Source organism: Drosophila serrata, unplaced genomic scaffold (genome assembly GCF_035046125.1).
Source record: "Drosophila serrata isolate PLE 108 unplaced genomic scaffold, ASM3504612v1 contig_359, whole genome shotgun sequence".
Lineage (NCBI taxonomy): Eukaryota > Metazoa > Arthropoda > Insecta > Diptera > Drosophilidae > Drosophila > Drosophila serrata.
Window position 1 is genome coordinate 1693726 of NW_028257257.1, and position 15754 is coordinate 1709479.

Genomic DNA, 15754 nt, shown 5'->3' on the forward strand with positions numbered 1-15754 from the left:
AGAGAGCTGTAATTATTAAAAAGTAAATAACAACAACAGCCACCGCAGAGCGACAGCAGCAGCAACAATCGCGATAATGAGCACAAGAGCAAAAGTGTACTAAGCGAAAAATAAAAGGGAATCAAAGAGAATTTTAAGCGAAAATCATATCAAAATTTATCGAAATATTACAAAAAATAATTAAAGAAATTAATAATGAAACACGGTTTCTGATGACAACATTAAAAATACCTTAAGTATTCACAAAATACAATACTGGAAATGTTATAAATAAACATAAACTGAGTATTGCAAAAGAATAAAAGCAACCCATATAAGTTCAAAATTTTCTCTAGATTTTTTGCTTGATAAAAATCAAATGATTTTTGCCAGTGGAGAACATTGAAAAGTGAAAGTGAAATGATTGCAAAGAGCTGACGCAGAGACAAAGGAAAGGCCAAAGGTTGAACACTATCGAGCATCCTGTCTATCTATCCAGAAGCGTTGGCCATGGCGGGACAGTCAGTGTGGACCATTTTTTTTTTTTCCATTTTTACCACGCAAAAGCCTGCAAAATTAATGGCCAACAAGGATGTTGTCCGTGGCAGCAATTGCAGTTGCAACAGCAGCAGCAGCAACAGCTGCAACAGCAGCCAAAGCAATGGCAATGGGCAGAGCCACCGCAGCGTCAGTAAATAGCGCTCGGGTTAACAGTCATCGCAGCGGGATGGACGATGGACCATCAAAGTAAACAATGCCCCAAGTGCAACAACAGCAATCACAGCAGGGCACCAGCTTTGTTGAAATGCCTGAAAAACAGCCTCAAATGGGAAGTCAGAGGAAGCTACAGGCTCCCCTTTTGTAGTAAAAGTTGGTTAAGAAGATAATTATTGCTGAAAAGTTAAAGTAATTAATAAGGAAAGATTAAACAATTAACTAAAAATATCATGAAAATCAAAGTTATGCTACAGGAACTCAAGTTTCTTTTGGACCACATGTCGTATGAGTAATATTTTCATATTTCATTCGAGTTTCCAAAGGACCTTACTTGTTGCCACCTGGGAAAAAAGTTGAATGCATGCAAACGGGACTAATAATGAGAATTCCAAAGGTGAAAGAACACCTGGCATCCACTGCCAATCAACGGCTCAGTCATTGTCCATTCGCCAGGTGGCAAAGGAGGAGCCTTTCTTTCCGTCAGAGCTCCCGTTCAGTACAGCTCATAAATGCCAACGCACGCACGCTCTTCGACGACGACGACGAGGACGAGGACTGGCATCAATTAAACTCAAATTGTTGCACAGCCTTCGATTGAACTCTGCCCCCTCGTTGATCCATTCCTCCACCAGTGTCCTGCCAGCGGGCAATTTGCCAGGCGACGAAAATCCTTGGAATAACCTCTCTTTCGCTGTGGTCTGTGGTCTTTAATTGCTTAGGTGTGCACAGTGGATGTGTACTCAAAGGAAACATTTATAGATTTTAGATAGATTATTTTTAATTTCTGGAATTTAAAATATATAAAAACATTTTTATTACAAATTAAGTAGTTAATTTTCAATACCCCTGCAGGGTATTAAGTAACTATGATCAATTATAAACTATTAGCAGTAATTTACTATGATCAGTTAGTAACTATGATCAGTAAGTATCTATTACCATTAAGTATGTATGATTAGTTACTAACTTTGAACACTAGTAAACAATGACTTGCAACTTTTGTAACACAAAACATTTCTAAGACTTGGCTGGTAGAAGTCACTTCGTTCCGGGGATGTTAGAACCAGTTGGGAATCATAACCACACATGTGCGAGATTTGTTTTGGAACAAATTTATCAGTTATTTGAATGAAACTATGGAGTTATTCTTCTATATAATTTTACTAGTATATAAGTCGGAGCATGGCGAATCGGTGGACTATATTTATACCTATATATTGCTGCCATAGGAATTATAGGAATATTTTATTAGAAATATTATTGCCTTGATCTCTTCTCCCTGTTTCTCTTGCCTGCGGTTGTTGTACAACTTTTGCATATAAAAACACCAACACCAACGAGACCAGGATAACTAGAAACAACATCTACAACAACAACAACCACCAACAGGACATGAATCCATTACGATGACAGGCAATTATGTGCGTGTGTTAGTTAGTTTCGGTGAACGCAAATCAAAACTGTTTCTAAGACTAACAACAGCAACACAAACAGCTAGACAACCACAACAACAATCATTGCAAAAATAGCAACAGCAACAACAACGACGTCCTGAAGCAACCGCCATGCAAATCCACAAAATGGGTTTTTAATGCAAACGACTTTTCCCTTTAATTGCACACGACGGCCAAGGTGAATGGCTGAAAAAGGCTGAGGTCGCTGCTGCTAACCGGTTTTCGGGGAAAACTGGGGAATGAGGGAAAAACCTCTCCTGGCGGCGGCAAGCGACCACAAAGGAAATTGCGAAGGCTGCAGGGAGAATCATGTGCTCTAAAAAGGACTTTACCAAATGATCTTTTAAGGGGACTTTACCAATGGAAGTCAGATAGATTTTTCCGACACAAAAATTTTCCATGAATTATAAATATTAACTTTAAACAACAGAGTATTCAAATTATAGTGAAATCAAGAATTTCCCAAAATATTGTTTTAAATAATGAAAACTAATAAGGGAAATCCTTAGGCTAAGAACAGAACAGGAGCAGACAAATGTCTCCTAAAAAAAACACCGCCAAAACAGTGAGTGTATAACCCGAATAAACAAAGTAATAAAACTGGCTGCCTACATTCCTAAGTCCACTCAAAAAACAACACACTCGAGAGGCGAACAGACTACATACCTATTTTATATATCCTATGAATACATATATTTGTTCCACAAAGTTTTGAATGCCAAAAAAGAACCAGAACAACAATTACAAAAAAAAAATCCTCAGATACGAAAGGGAAAAGCACCTGAATCTTGGCTCTTATTTCCATTTCCAGTAGTGCAGTACCTTTTTCTATTTGTGTGTCCCCTGAATGAACTAAACAAAATCCATAATCCATCGACCAGAGACTAAATAAACTCTAAAATAAGATAACCAGGAGTGCTACATTCACAAATTCAAACTTATGTGATTGGATAATTACTACAAAATCAGTTTGAAGTGAGATTTTAATTCAAATAAAAGCTCAAAACCCGCCAAACTCTCCTGGTCACGATCGATAGGAGAGCAAAAGCTTTTTCAGTGCACACTCGATTATTTCTGTTATGTTATGCCTATCACTGTGGTTTTTTATACGATATATCATCACTAGCCGCCATAAAAAATGTAATTCAAATTTGTAAAGAGGAAATCTAAACTATCTGCATTCTAGGTATATTAAATCGATATTTTGATAGGCTAATTTTTTGGGTAAATCCAAGTTTTTCAAAAATCATAACTCAACCAAAAATTTTAAATCGGAAAGCCGGTCTATGCTAGTTTTGAAAAGGAAAACAAATCTGCATACTCAGTTTATAAATTTAAATAAAATCAATTTTTGGTCAATTTTTTACACTTTTAATGAATGTGTATTTTAATGTTGAAAAAATTTCAAAAATAATTTTTTTTACGGGACATGTCTATATTGATTCAGCTGTTAATGCTGATCAAGAATATATATGGTTTATAGGGTCGGAAATGATTCCTTCATGGCGAAATAGGCTGTTGACTAAAATTATAATACCATTCTGTTAGTTGATATTTATCCATATTTTTATATGACAATTTTTCCGACAAATCTGAGTTTAAAAATCTCATTGCTCAGCCAAAAATGTATTAATTTCAATTCGGAAAGCAGGTCTGTGCTAGTTTTTAAAGGCAAAACAAATCTGCATACTCAGTTTATAAAGGTTAAAATTTTAATATTTTTGTCAATTTTTTACAATTTTTACGATGTAACCCCTTAAAAAATGCTGAAAAAATTTCAAAAATTTATTTATCACCGGGCATGGCTAAATCGATTCAGCTGTTAATGCTGATCAAGAATATATAGGGTCTATAGGGTCGGAAATGCCTTCTTCACTTATTTTTAAGCTTCTGACTGAATTTATAATACACACAGCTGACTCTAGACCTAGATACTAGATCCTTCCAATAGCATCTCTGTATAGATATAATTGTCATGATTTAGACTTACCGCAGTAGAGATCGCTTGGTTATCCTGTTCCGTCAATGCTTAATTCCTTCCTGTGTAGGATTATATTCCAGCTGGCTTCAATTAGGCTTTTCAAAATATCATCGAAGTGAGCCTCTTCCTGATTATCCACATGTGTTGCATTGGCCAGGTGACATTTTTGAGGTCGAAGGGCAATCGTTATCACTATCACTATCGATGTAAACACTGGGCAGGCCGCGGACTGAATGAGGTCGGCGCGAAGGCTGTGCCTCTATTTATAGTCCTCAAGTAAAGAGAGAGAGAGTAACAGAAAGAGTGAGAGCAAGAGTGTGAGGGCGCGAGGGGGAAAGTGATCCCTCTAGAGAAAGAGAAAGAGAAATGGAGAGTAAGAGATCCCTAGAGATACACAGAGAGTTAGAGAGAGAGAGAGAGCGAGAACTACTTTTAACGATAGTTTCTATATGATATAGTCGTCCGATCCTAATCCCAATCAGCTTTCTTTTACTCTTTCGAGGAAACTGTTATTAATAGTGAACTTAATTGTGAACTTATATCTTTGTTATATTTCCCTGATCTGTGACTCAAGATCTTCTGTGTTCGGCGTACTGAGACGCATCGAACTGGAACTTCCAGTTTGTAAAAAACTAAATAAACAAATGTAGGTGGAATCCGTCGATATATCAATTTGTGTGCACAGAGGAAAACATTTAAAGATTTAAATTTATGCATATTTAGAACACCCCATAATTCATATTTAGAACATATAAGTATTAGTATAATCTGTATAATTTACTTGGATAAAACAAGTTCCTGTGTCTCTTAGAGATAACAAATATTTAATATTCATTTATAAACATTATGAGAAATATCAATAAATTAAATTACCCTTATTTATCTCTTTGTATATTTATAAATAGAATGCTTTAAAATTAAACCTAAAAGCAATTCTTTTGTCTCTCAATTTTCTTTATCAAGTTCCGAATGCATTTATCATTTAAATATTATTTTTATTTCATGATAAACCGAAATGTGAGTCATTACTTTCTGTCTGGTTAAAATTCTTTGGAGACTTGGTATTAGTATAATTTAACATTTGTCTCTAATATATAGAAGTGATCTTGCTTTTTTTGCTTGGCAAGCACACTGACTTAATTTATTTAAATCTTTTCTTGTCCACGTAAGTCACCTGTCATAGAACATTCCCAAATGATACCGAAAAAAAAGCGGGAAACTGATTTATTATCACACTACGACTCCAAGTTTTTGTTTCAGCATTTAGATCTTACTCAGATCTTTTATTTTGGTTGGCAAAACAAAGCGGAAAAGTCTGTCACGGTGATGGGTATATTTGCAGCACATGAATGAGGTGTTTTACATATTATATTTTGAAGAAAGGATCAAGAAGAATATGTTACATTTATTTCTTTCTAGACGAAGAAGTACATCCAGAGTCATTATTGCACCTACTTTTCTAATAATTACAAATGTTATTATTTAATATTCATCCTGAAATATGACATCATAAACCCTTTTCATTTCCTTTATCAAAAATCGATATTGAAATTCAAATTGTAGCAAAAGATGTGGGGGCATCGTCTTCGTTTATTCGCCGCTGATAACATGAAATTATTGCCGTAAACAATGTCGATGTTCAAGATTGCCAATTACTATATGTAAGATGGCAGTCTCTTGTTTCCACATGTCGCTCAGATCGGTGATAAAGCCAGTGATCGCTGACTCAGTTAACTGACATTTTACAGCAGCTTCCGCTACGATTTTATTTTTTATACTTTATAAAACAAAAAGCTAACTAACTGCACGTTACGCATACGCCCCGGTGGCAAGAGTAAATATTAAACATTATATTAGGACGCTCAGCGGGCAGCAAATACGAGAAGCCGAAAGACGTCACTGAAGGCGAACGTACGCCTCCTCCGAGAACTGATAAGAATTTAGTGGCCTGGCTAAATATTATTAAAAAGCGGCCAAAGAAGCAGCGCAAAAGGCCCAAAAGATAGAACCCAGGGGCCATCCCAGTTCGTTCGTCTGTCATCGCTTTAAATTTAGACGGCTGCCACTTGAGACTCCTCGAATCGATCGAGTGAGTCCAAGAGCGATTATCAAGCGCAGTAATAAGAATACTACACACGTTTTTAATTTCGATTATTTGCAGTTCTATCTGCGATATTTGCTCACTTCTATTTGCATAGTCCAGCGCCATGTTGGTATTGTTTTTGTTTAATTAATTAAACTTTTTCGCTTGTTCCCAAACACAAGCAACTGTCTACTGCCTGCCCAGATGTTGTCCGAAGATAAAGAACTTACCACCTCCGCTGCAGCCTCAGCTCTGTGGTCATTCTGGTGACTCACCTCCAGGTGAGATAAATATGCGAAAGATCCCAAGACCTTCGTATTGAGACCTATCACGTGCTAACCAGGACCTCAAAGATTACGCATATGAATGGTTCAATATTTGTGGGTAAACATGAAATCACAATGCTCTTGGCGGCGACCCATAAAAATCGGTGCAAATAAGACAATATAACCTCTAAAATGGGCCACAAGTAAGCAACACCTACGCCGGATCCGGCCAAGATCGGGCCAAGGGGTCCGTGGCAATGACTCCGGTAAACACACGATAAGCGATTCGCTTCTGCTCCTGGAACTCTGAATAATAGAAGCAACCACAAGTGCTTGTTGTTTGCCTTGGCAATGCGAAGAAATAATTAAATAAGCCAGCCTTCTTCTTGTTAAATATTCACAGATCAAATATGCTCAGCCATGAGAGAGCAATTCATTTAATTAAAGTTCCCAAAATAACCCCTTTGCTGATAAGAGGTGAGAAATTGAGAAAAGCCCAAGAAAATGCTAAGGAATTGACGCAGGTAGAACGAGCGTAATAGTGTGGGAAGCTTTAATGATAAACTTATATTTCAAGAGTTACATATAAAGAAAGTTGAATTACGGATCCAAGAAATATATCATTATTACTGAGGTTGCCTTAAAATTATAATAACATCCTTAAGACATAGGGGGTCGCTATTATACAAGAGCTAGAGGTAATCCGTATTACAAAATAGACAACCGATAGGAAATTTATTGTAAATACTTTTCCCAGTGTCTTTTCCCCATACATATACTTACAATCCAATGTCATAATATACACATTACTTAAGACATAATAATTATGACTAGTTTTTTGCAGCATCGCGGACAAATTGAATCATTTTTCACAAAATGAGTAACACTTTTACAGCATTCACTCATTGGAAAAAAAGATCCGAGTTGAATAAAAATTCGTATATTGACTCGTTGTTACCACTCAAAAGTGTCTCGTATATACATATCTGCCATATAAATCATTCAATCATAACCAGCCAGAATCTCGGATTCACTCAAGCTTCAGGCTACTGTCCGACTTGGCCAACTAATTGTGTTTGACAAAGCGTTATTAACTCATTCCTCTATTGGCCATTTGTCATATATTCAATTATTGTCACACTCTTAATTCTGTGTCACGTCGCGGCTTTAGTTTCGCCGTCCGTCGCCTTCGTCAGCTCATTATTATTAACGTTATTATTTGGGCCTTACTTATAAGTATTATCTGGGAGTGGAGCTTTGGGATTCCGATACCGACCTCTGAGCATAATCCCTTGGCCCGATCGTTCAACCAGGAGGATCGCGCAGTTCGTCTGATAAGAATTAAATAGTTTGTTTTTGGCCATTGTTTGGGGACAATCGATGGGGGTTTGTTGAACTGGGATTGGAAGCGGAACCCACTGGAAGTCGACGATCATCTGCGGTTGAAGTGGAGTGGAATCCAAACAAGGTGAGAGCGTGCGCAAACATTACATTACAAACTTAATTAGAAGTGTGCGGTTGGGGGTGTGGATGCCATTAGACACTTGGGCAAACATCTAGTCATATGCTCTGTGGAGAGACCACTTGCTGATCACTGATCACTGATCACTGCTCATACAGCTACGCGGTATGCTAATGCCCATGTGCTTTGTAATAAGACAGAAAAAAGTAAATGTTACGATTATTTATTCTGATTCGGTGCATTTTCCAATACGAGATGGAGATACCGGTTTGCTACAACAAACGCAACTGCGATGCTTCCGATTTGTGCACAGCTAAAAAATATATATCGAACGAGTTGCTGTAAAATTGAATAAATAAATGTACTGTATATAAAATGTAGCATTAAGTCAAGTGTGTATCAAAAATGTATATCTTATTATTTTTTTAAAGTAAAATATATTATAAATAAATAAATAGAGCTAAGATTTATAGTTGGAAAAGGGATATTTATGTTTTTGATTATTTCAAAGAGAGTTTATACCCTTTCAGGGTATCAAAAAGCTTAATACACACTAAAGCAGTCATTTCCGACCCTATAAATCATATATATTCTTGATCAGAATCGAATGCAGAATCGTTCTAGCCATGTCCGGGAAAAAATAAATTTTTGAATTTTTTCAACATTTTTTAAGGGGTTACATCGTTAAAATTGTCAAAAATTGACAAAATATGGAAATTTTTTACTTTATAAACTGAGTATGCAGATTTGTTTTCTCTTAAAAAACTAGCACAGACCAGCTTTCCGAATTTAAATTAATCAATTTTTGACTTAGTTATGAGTTTTTTAAACTCGGATTTGTTGGACAAAATGTCATTTAAAAATATAGATAAATATCAACTAAAGTAATGGTGTTATAATTTTAGTCAGAAGCCAATTTCACCATGAAAGAATTATTTCCGACCCTATAAACCATATATATTATTGATCAGCATTGACAGATGAATTGTTCTAGCCATGTCCGGTAAAAAATAAATTTTTGAAATTTTTTCAACATTTTTTAAGGGGTTACATCGTTAAAATTGTCAAAAATTGACAAAATATGGAAATTTTTATCTTTATAAACTGAGTATGCAGATTTGTTTTCTCTTAAAAAACTAGCACAGACCTGCTTTCCGAATTTAAATTAATCAATTTTTGACTTAGTTATGAAATTTTTAAGCTCGGATATATAAAAAAAATATAGATAAATTTCTTCTAAAATAATGGTATTCGAATTTTAGTCAGAAGCTGATTTCGCTATGAAGGAATCATTTCCGAAGCTATAACCAAATATATTCTTGATCAGCATTAACAGCTAAATCGATCTAGCCATAACCGGAAGAAAAACAAATTTTTCGAAATTTAAAATTTTTATAAGGGGTCACATCGTTAAAATTGTCCAAAAATAATTAAATTTTAAATTTTCATTGGAGTATGCAGATTTATTACCCCAACAAAAACTAGCATAGGAAAGATTTCCTAATTAAAATTAATGCATTTTTGGCTTAGTTATGCTAGTTTTTAGGTTTAATATCATGATCTGAAACTTCTTGACATTAGCTTTTTTGTTTCACTTTTACAACCGTCTACTTTATAATTTATTTAGTTAAAAAATAAAACAAATAATAAATGATAGGAAAATCATGTAATTATCCCAGCTTTCTACACCAATTTCTCCCAGTGGGTTAAACGCACGCGGGTGATCGTGTATCTAGTATAATATGGTCTATAGAACGCTTATAAGTAAGGCGATCCCCAATCGACCCTGCGCTATTGCCTTCCAGCTCTTGACCAGCCGCCAGCAATTGCGACTTCTAGTCCCGTCGTCGTTGAGTGGGAGTACGCGGAGTGGAGTTTGGGCTTTGGGGCCGAAAGCTGTTACCAAATTATTACCTGGTCTTATCAGTAGCCGAAAACGACAGGTGGAAAACAAAAAAAAACAAAAATAGGCGAAATAAACAACGCTGAGATCGGAGACAGAGCCGAGGGCTAGATCGTCGTAGATTCGCCCACGAATCAGTACTGCTCGGCACCGGAGCTGAGTTGGACTCGCATCTTGCGGGTATTTCTGGGGGGCGCAAACCCGGCGCGATCTCAAACCGCCGACGACCGGAGAACGGAGCAACTCAACCAATCGCTCGTCCTCCACAAAAAGCTGCTAGGAAAATTCACAAAACTACAAATCGAATAAAATTCAACGGTCGAGCTGGATTTGCATTAATTGCCAAGTGAATGTGTGAAGTGAATGTGAGTGCAAGTGCAAGTGCGAGGAGATCGTGTAAAACATGAGCATATAATTTGACAAGTCAACGGAATTGAATCATTTAGCCAGCGACCACCACAGAAATCAGTTGCAAAAACAACTATATAAATATTAAATATCAAATAAAATACAATAAAATATGGATCATCAAAGCCTGAGACAATTTCTGTGGATTATGCTGATCTTCAGTTGCAGCCTACGAGTCACTTTTGGGTGAGTTGGAACGAGATTGTTGAGGGGAAACCACAGCAGCCACGAAAACTTCTGATAATTCAAATTGATGTGTCTCTTTCTCTGATAAAACACGCCTTCTTTGGCTATATTTAACTTTAAGGTTTTTGGTTTGCAACAAGAGTAGCAAGTAACTTTCCAACAAAAAAATAAAATAAACGATGAAAAAGATCTAGTATAAACGAAACAGTATTCCCAAAGATGCCTTGATAAAGACACTTGAAGTATGCTGTCTGATAATGAAAATGAAATCTTACGATGTTCAAGAGAAAATGTTTACATGATAGGTACGTACTGCGATAAGGGAAAACGGGTTACGCATGACCAGAAAAGTGGTTGTAACTTTGTTTATAAACATTTCCTGTCCCTGGGAAAATTTCAAACTCCTATTGAAATGTTACTTTAACACTTGCCAGTGGAATTCCCCCAAAGCGCCTGATAAATCTCGAACGATTTTTTGCGGAAATAAATCCTCAGGCGACCTGAGATTAGGAATTTTAATTAAGAATTTTCCCGAATGCGCAGCGAAAATTATTTACAGTCGGCATTTCGGTCTTTGAAGTGCGCAAAAGGTCGAAGCCTACTTCTTATCGAATAGGTTCAAGATCGTGGCGCTATATCAATAGGTTTATAATTAGTTTCCTGTTGCGGGAGAGCAGATCAACTCTGAATTAAATGCTCTAGTATTTGCGGGCATTGCGCAATAATAATTAGCAAATATCCTAAACATAACAAAGTTAAAATGCAAGGTAAATAAAAATAATAACCCAACGCCATAAGCAAAGAGACATACTATTTTCTCATTATTTATATTTTATTTTGCCATTTATTTTGTTGTTTGACGATTTAAGGTAGCAGCAAATTAGCTTGCACAGCTGCTCAGGTGCTCGCGCTGATCAGAGTTACCTGGAGACAAACAAATACCTATAGGTCTTTGGAGAAATTTTAAATGAGCTCTTAAAGTAGCACCTTAAACGGTTTTATTTTCAAGTAATTATTTGCCATAATAATTTAATAATTATATTTCTAGTGCCACCAACACCACAGAAGAGGACGAGGACTGTCCATCGTTGTCCAATGCAGAGAACCTTCAGCAGACGCAGCTCATTCAGCGCCTAACCCATGTCTGCCGCTACGATCGCCTTGAGCGACCCATTGGTAAGGATAACCCTCTCTATATTTAATATATATCCTTATCTTGTTTTTCCTTTCCTTAGAATACGATCCTGTGACAGCGGCACGTCTACCCACTGTGGTAAAGACCAGGATCTACGTTTACTTCCTGCAGAATCTCAACTCCGATCTGCTGCAGTTCAAGATGCATTGCCTTCTCCAGCTGCGCTTCCAGGACAAACGCCTGGCCTACAAGCTCATCCAGGCCCAAAGGACCGACCCCATTTTGGGCCAGAAGCATCTCAGCGAGCGTCTGTGGCTGCCGCATATCTTCTTTGCCAACGAACGCGACTCCAGCATCCTGGGCACCGATGAAAAGGATGTCCTTACCTCTCTGGCACCCGATGGCACTGTGATTATCTCCACACGGATGGAGGCAACTCTGTACTGTTGGATGGACTTTAAGAAGTTCCCCTTCGATCAGCAGTTCTGCCACACGGTTCTCGAGAGTTGTAAGTCTTTTGGTGATTAAAAGAGAGCTTAGCATAGAAATTAATATTTATTTATTGTTCCTAGGGATGTACAACACTTCCGATTTGGTGCTGGAATGGGAGGATCCTTCGCCCATCTCCTTCGATCCGGATATGCGGCTCACCGAGTACAACATGGGCCATTACTTTCACAACACGACGGTTGTCAAGGCGGATAGCTTAAACCTGCGCCATGGAGCTTTCGGTATAAAATACTTATATTTATTTAGGGATTCATTATTATAACCCTTCGATATACCCTTAGTGGGCAACTACAGTTCCTTGAGCTTTACGGTGAATCTGAAGCGTGAGATTGGCTTCTATCTGCTGGACTACTATCTGCCATCCATGATGATCGTGGCCATATCGTGGGTATCCTTCTGGCTTCAGGCTGATGCTTCTCCGCCACGAATTATGCTGGGTACGCTTCTTGAGAGTTCTTCAATATTTCTTAATAATGTTGTGATACTTTTTCTTTAGGAACCAGCACCATGTTGTCGTTCATCACTCTATCCTCGTCGCAGAGCAAAACCCTGCCGAAGGTTAGCTACATCAAGGTGTCGGAAGTCTGGTTCTTGGGCTGCACCTTCTTTATTTTCGGCAGCTTGGTAGAGTTTGCCTTTGTGAACACGATTTGGCGTCGCAAGGAGAACATCGAGCTGAAGAAGGTCAACAGCAAGTACATCATCAAATCGACGCTGACCCCGAGACCGGCAAGACGACAAATCGGTGGTAGTCTAAGCAACGATTCCAGAGCCAGATCCTGCTCCAGTCTAGACAATATAGTATCTAGCACCGAGAGTGTGCGGAATGGCAATGGCAATGTAAATCAGGGCTTCAACAATTACCTGACTGTGCATGTAAGTAATAACATTAACCTTTTAAGGCATAATAATAAAAATACTTCCTCTCCCTAGCCTAATTTACCCATCATTAAAACCGAGTGCGCCGACACAGTGTCCATTTGCAGTGAACGAACGACGAGCAACGATCATATTGTGGACATGGACAAGGATAAAAAGGACACGCCGCCAACTTTCACCACAATGACGCCGCAGGAGATTGCTATGTGGATTGATCGACGTTCGCGTTTCCTGTTTCCGGCCATGTTTCTAGCCTTTAATGCCTTGTATTGGACCTTTGTCTACGTATTGTAAACCGAAAACGACGTATTGTTGTTGCCATTATTGTGAAATCTTGTCCATTTGTGTAGTCCTTTTATACGCAAATATTTATTAAATTGTAAGATGCATCATCTCATAGCTGTACAAAATGTTGATCATTAAATAAAGTATGAAAAATAAATGATAATCAAATTTAATTTGAGAATACAAGTAACTATACATTTTTCCCAAGTATTTTTGGAATTGTTATAATCATAATTTACTTTTAGTTGTGAAAGGAGTAGGCAAGTATTTTGCTTTTACACTTTAACCTTTTCTCGAACATTTATTAATTTTACCTGAAGGCGTGTTACTTAAAATACTTTCCCAAAATTCGAGCACTTTATAAAGCCGCAATTTATTATACTGAGAAATGTAAGTGCAAAATCTATTTATTCACATAAAAACATAGCAATTTCTTGAAGGAACACAATATTGCACAATATTTAATAATTAAATTTCTGGTTATTGGAGTGCTATTTTAAAAATGCTTGATTTTCCTCTAATAAAGTTCGCCGGAAAATGGAAGTTATTTCCGCTGGTGGCGCTGCCAGACTTTTTAACAAATCAATTTTCAGAATGAGAATTTTACCTTGTATCTGTACACGTGTAAAAAAATATATGCACACGCATAAATGTAAAATGTACATCTGAGCACAGGCCAAAGTTTCTTGCTGCCTTTTTTAGGGTATTTTTTGAAAAGCTCAGCCCCGCGGTAATTCCAACCACCCCCACCACGGTCACACCGCTCAAGGCGAAGACAAGAATTTTTGCTACGAAAAAAAGTAGAATTCCAAGGTAAAATTTGGCATTATAATTCCCCGCAATGACAGGTGCTGGGCTCTAAAAATATGCACAATTATGGGCTGCCAAAAGTGCAGCGATCGCGCCCACCGCCAGACGTTCTTGGCCGCCAGCAAACGCGGAGCAGTGCGAAAATTACATAACCCAGCAGGCAGAGCAGTGCAGTGCCCGTCATAATGTTTATAATAACGATCTGCGTCTTCATCCAGATCCTGGTCCACTTCCTCTGCAGCTGCTAATCCGATACCGCTTCTTCCCTTGCAGCTTGAACCATGCGTCTGTCCTCGATCCTGAATGGAGCCCACTTCGGCAACCTGGCCAAGGTGCACGGCATCGTCACCTACAAGCTGTCGCCCTTCGAGCAGCGCGCCTTCGCCGGAGCCATCAGCAACGGTGTGCCCAACATGATCCGTCGCTTCCGCTCCAACGTCTTCATTGTGGCGCCCCGTAAGTATCCTCTAAATGCCCTGATTTAGGATTTTGGTAATAACAATCTGGTTTCCATTGCAGCCTTCATCCTAGGATACCTGATCTACGATCTGACCGAGCGTAAGCACCATGCCCTGGCGCGCAAGAACCCCGCTGACTTTGAGAACGACGAATAATCGCCCCAAATAGCAAATAGTTATGTTAAAATAATTAATAAAACTAGACCCACAGTTCGAGCGAGTTGTGTGTTTCGGTTGCAATGCAGCGAATTTGAATGGTATTGTGAATGTGCGGAGGACCATGTCGAATATATAATATTAAACGAAAACTACTATATAATGTATTATTTCAGGTAGATTTATTTAATTTTAAATTTGTTATTGGCAAACAGCTGTCTGTGCTGCGTTGCCAACGCTTCAGAATTATGTTTTCGCCGCGTTGCCAACTAATAGAACAGACGGCCTTAGTTGGCAACTTTTCTGTGTCCGCCAATGGAACGATGGGAAAATGAAACATGGAGGGGATCGTTAATTTTTAATTTATTAATATAAATAATATATCTTAATGCTAAAAAATTAATTTACTATTGATTTTCCTGGGTTTGAAAGAATTTCAAATTTTGATATATTAAAGAAAAGCATGTGAAAAATTGTGTTTTCAGGGATTTCTTAATATCGCGGCTAATTAAACGCGTGCAACTATATCCGATACGTCAAAATAAAGAAGATTTATTGTAATTTTCAGCAAATCGCATAACAGTGATCTAACTTCGGGGTCAGCTCCATACAAAATAGGGCACCCAAATTCGATTTACGAACGCGTGCATATATGCACGGTATATAAGCTTACTAGGGGAAGATTAACGAATATTTAGTGAACATTTAAATTGTTTTTAACTGTCAGATTTCGAGAAAATCAAATAACAGTGGGTGGTGTGTTTGGGCTGATAGCTAAGGCGCGAACTATGAAAATGGAACCAGCAGAGAACCACTCGCTGAACCAGCGAAGAATAAATATATCCGGCATCACTACCTGTTTAAATAAGTCAATTTGATTTAAACTTTATGGTTAAACCTATGCAACAGGAAGGTAATACAATAAACGGCATCACAATTATGAACATTTTGATCCATGTTTCATCAAAATCCGTTCAGTCGTTCATAAGAAATCACGACTTTTTCATTTATTTCCATTTATGTACCGGCGAAATATAAATATGTCCGGCAGCCCTGTCTGCATAAAAACAAGAAAACTTGAT

General features: G+C 37.7%; 2 protein-coding genes across 5 annotated transcripts; both read left to right on the plus strand.

The window, feature by feature from the left end:
* The first annotated feature begins 9621 nt into the window (after positions 1–9621).
* Positions 9622–13416, plus strand: SecCl (Secretory chloride channel). 2 transcript variants are annotated; one of them, XM_020953993.2, is made up of 7 exons: positions 9622–10439; positions 11488–11615; positions 11675–12082; positions 12147–12305; positions 12366–12521; positions 12581–12960; positions 13018–13416. In XM_020953993.2, the coding sequence occupies exons 1-7, from the start codon at positions 10366–10368 to the stop codon at positions 13255–13257; spliced, it is 1545 nt and encodes a 514-aa protein (XP_020809652.2). In that variant the 5' UTR covers positions 9622–10365; the 3' UTR covers positions 13258–13416. The 2 variants fall into 2 exon arrangements, with proteins under 2 accessions (XP_020809652.2, XP_086694733.1); XM_086838607.1 differs by lacking the exon at positions 9622–10439 and adding an exon at positions 10648–10744.
* Positions 13417–13992: 576 nt separating this feature from the next.
* UQCR-Q (Ubiquinol-cytochrome c reductase ubiquinone-binding protein) lies at positions 13993–14765 on the plus strand. 3 transcript variants are annotated; one of them, XM_086838609.1, is made up of 3 exons: positions 13993–14218; positions 14277–14514; positions 14578–14765. In XM_086838609.1, the coding sequence occupies exons 2-3, from the start codon at positions 14340–14342 to the stop codon at positions 14670–14672; spliced, it is 270 nt and encodes an 89-aa protein (XP_086694735.1). In that variant the 5' UTR covers positions 13993–14218; positions 14277–14339; the 3' UTR covers positions 14673–14765. The 3 variants fall into 3 exon arrangements, with proteins under 3 accessions (XP_086694735.1, XP_020809617.1, XP_020809620.1); XM_020953958.2 differs by having other exon boundaries at positions 13993–14061; XM_020953961.2 differs by having other exon boundaries at positions 13993–14061; positions 14332–14514.
* The last annotated feature ends 989 nt before the right edge of the window (positions 14766–15754 follow it).

What these genes read in the sequence shown, in the direction of transcription:
- SecCl (XM_020953993.2), top strand. Translation starts at nt 10,366, where the DNA reads ATGGATCATCAAAGCCTGAGACAATTTCTGTGGATTATGCTGATCTTC. An exon ending in TCCGCCACGAATTATGCTGG is followed by an intron (nt 12,522 to 12,580) that starts GTACGCTTCTTG and finishes CTTTTTCTTTAG; the next exon opens with GAACCAGCACCATGTTGTCG. An exon ending in ACAATTACCTGACTGTGCAT is followed by an intron (nt 12,961 to 13,017) that starts GTAAGTAATAAC and finishes TCCTCTCCCTAG; the next exon opens with CCTAATTTACCCATCATTAA.
- UQCR-Q (XM_086838609.1), top strand. Translation starts at nt 14,340, where the DNA reads ATGCGTCTGTCCTCGATCCTGAATGGAGCCCACTTCGGCAACCTGGCC. An exon ending in CGTCTTCATTGTGGCGCCCC is followed by an intron (nt 14,515 to 14,577) that starts GTAAGTATCCTC and finishes TTTCCATTGCAG; the next exon opens with CCTTCATCCTAGGATACCTG.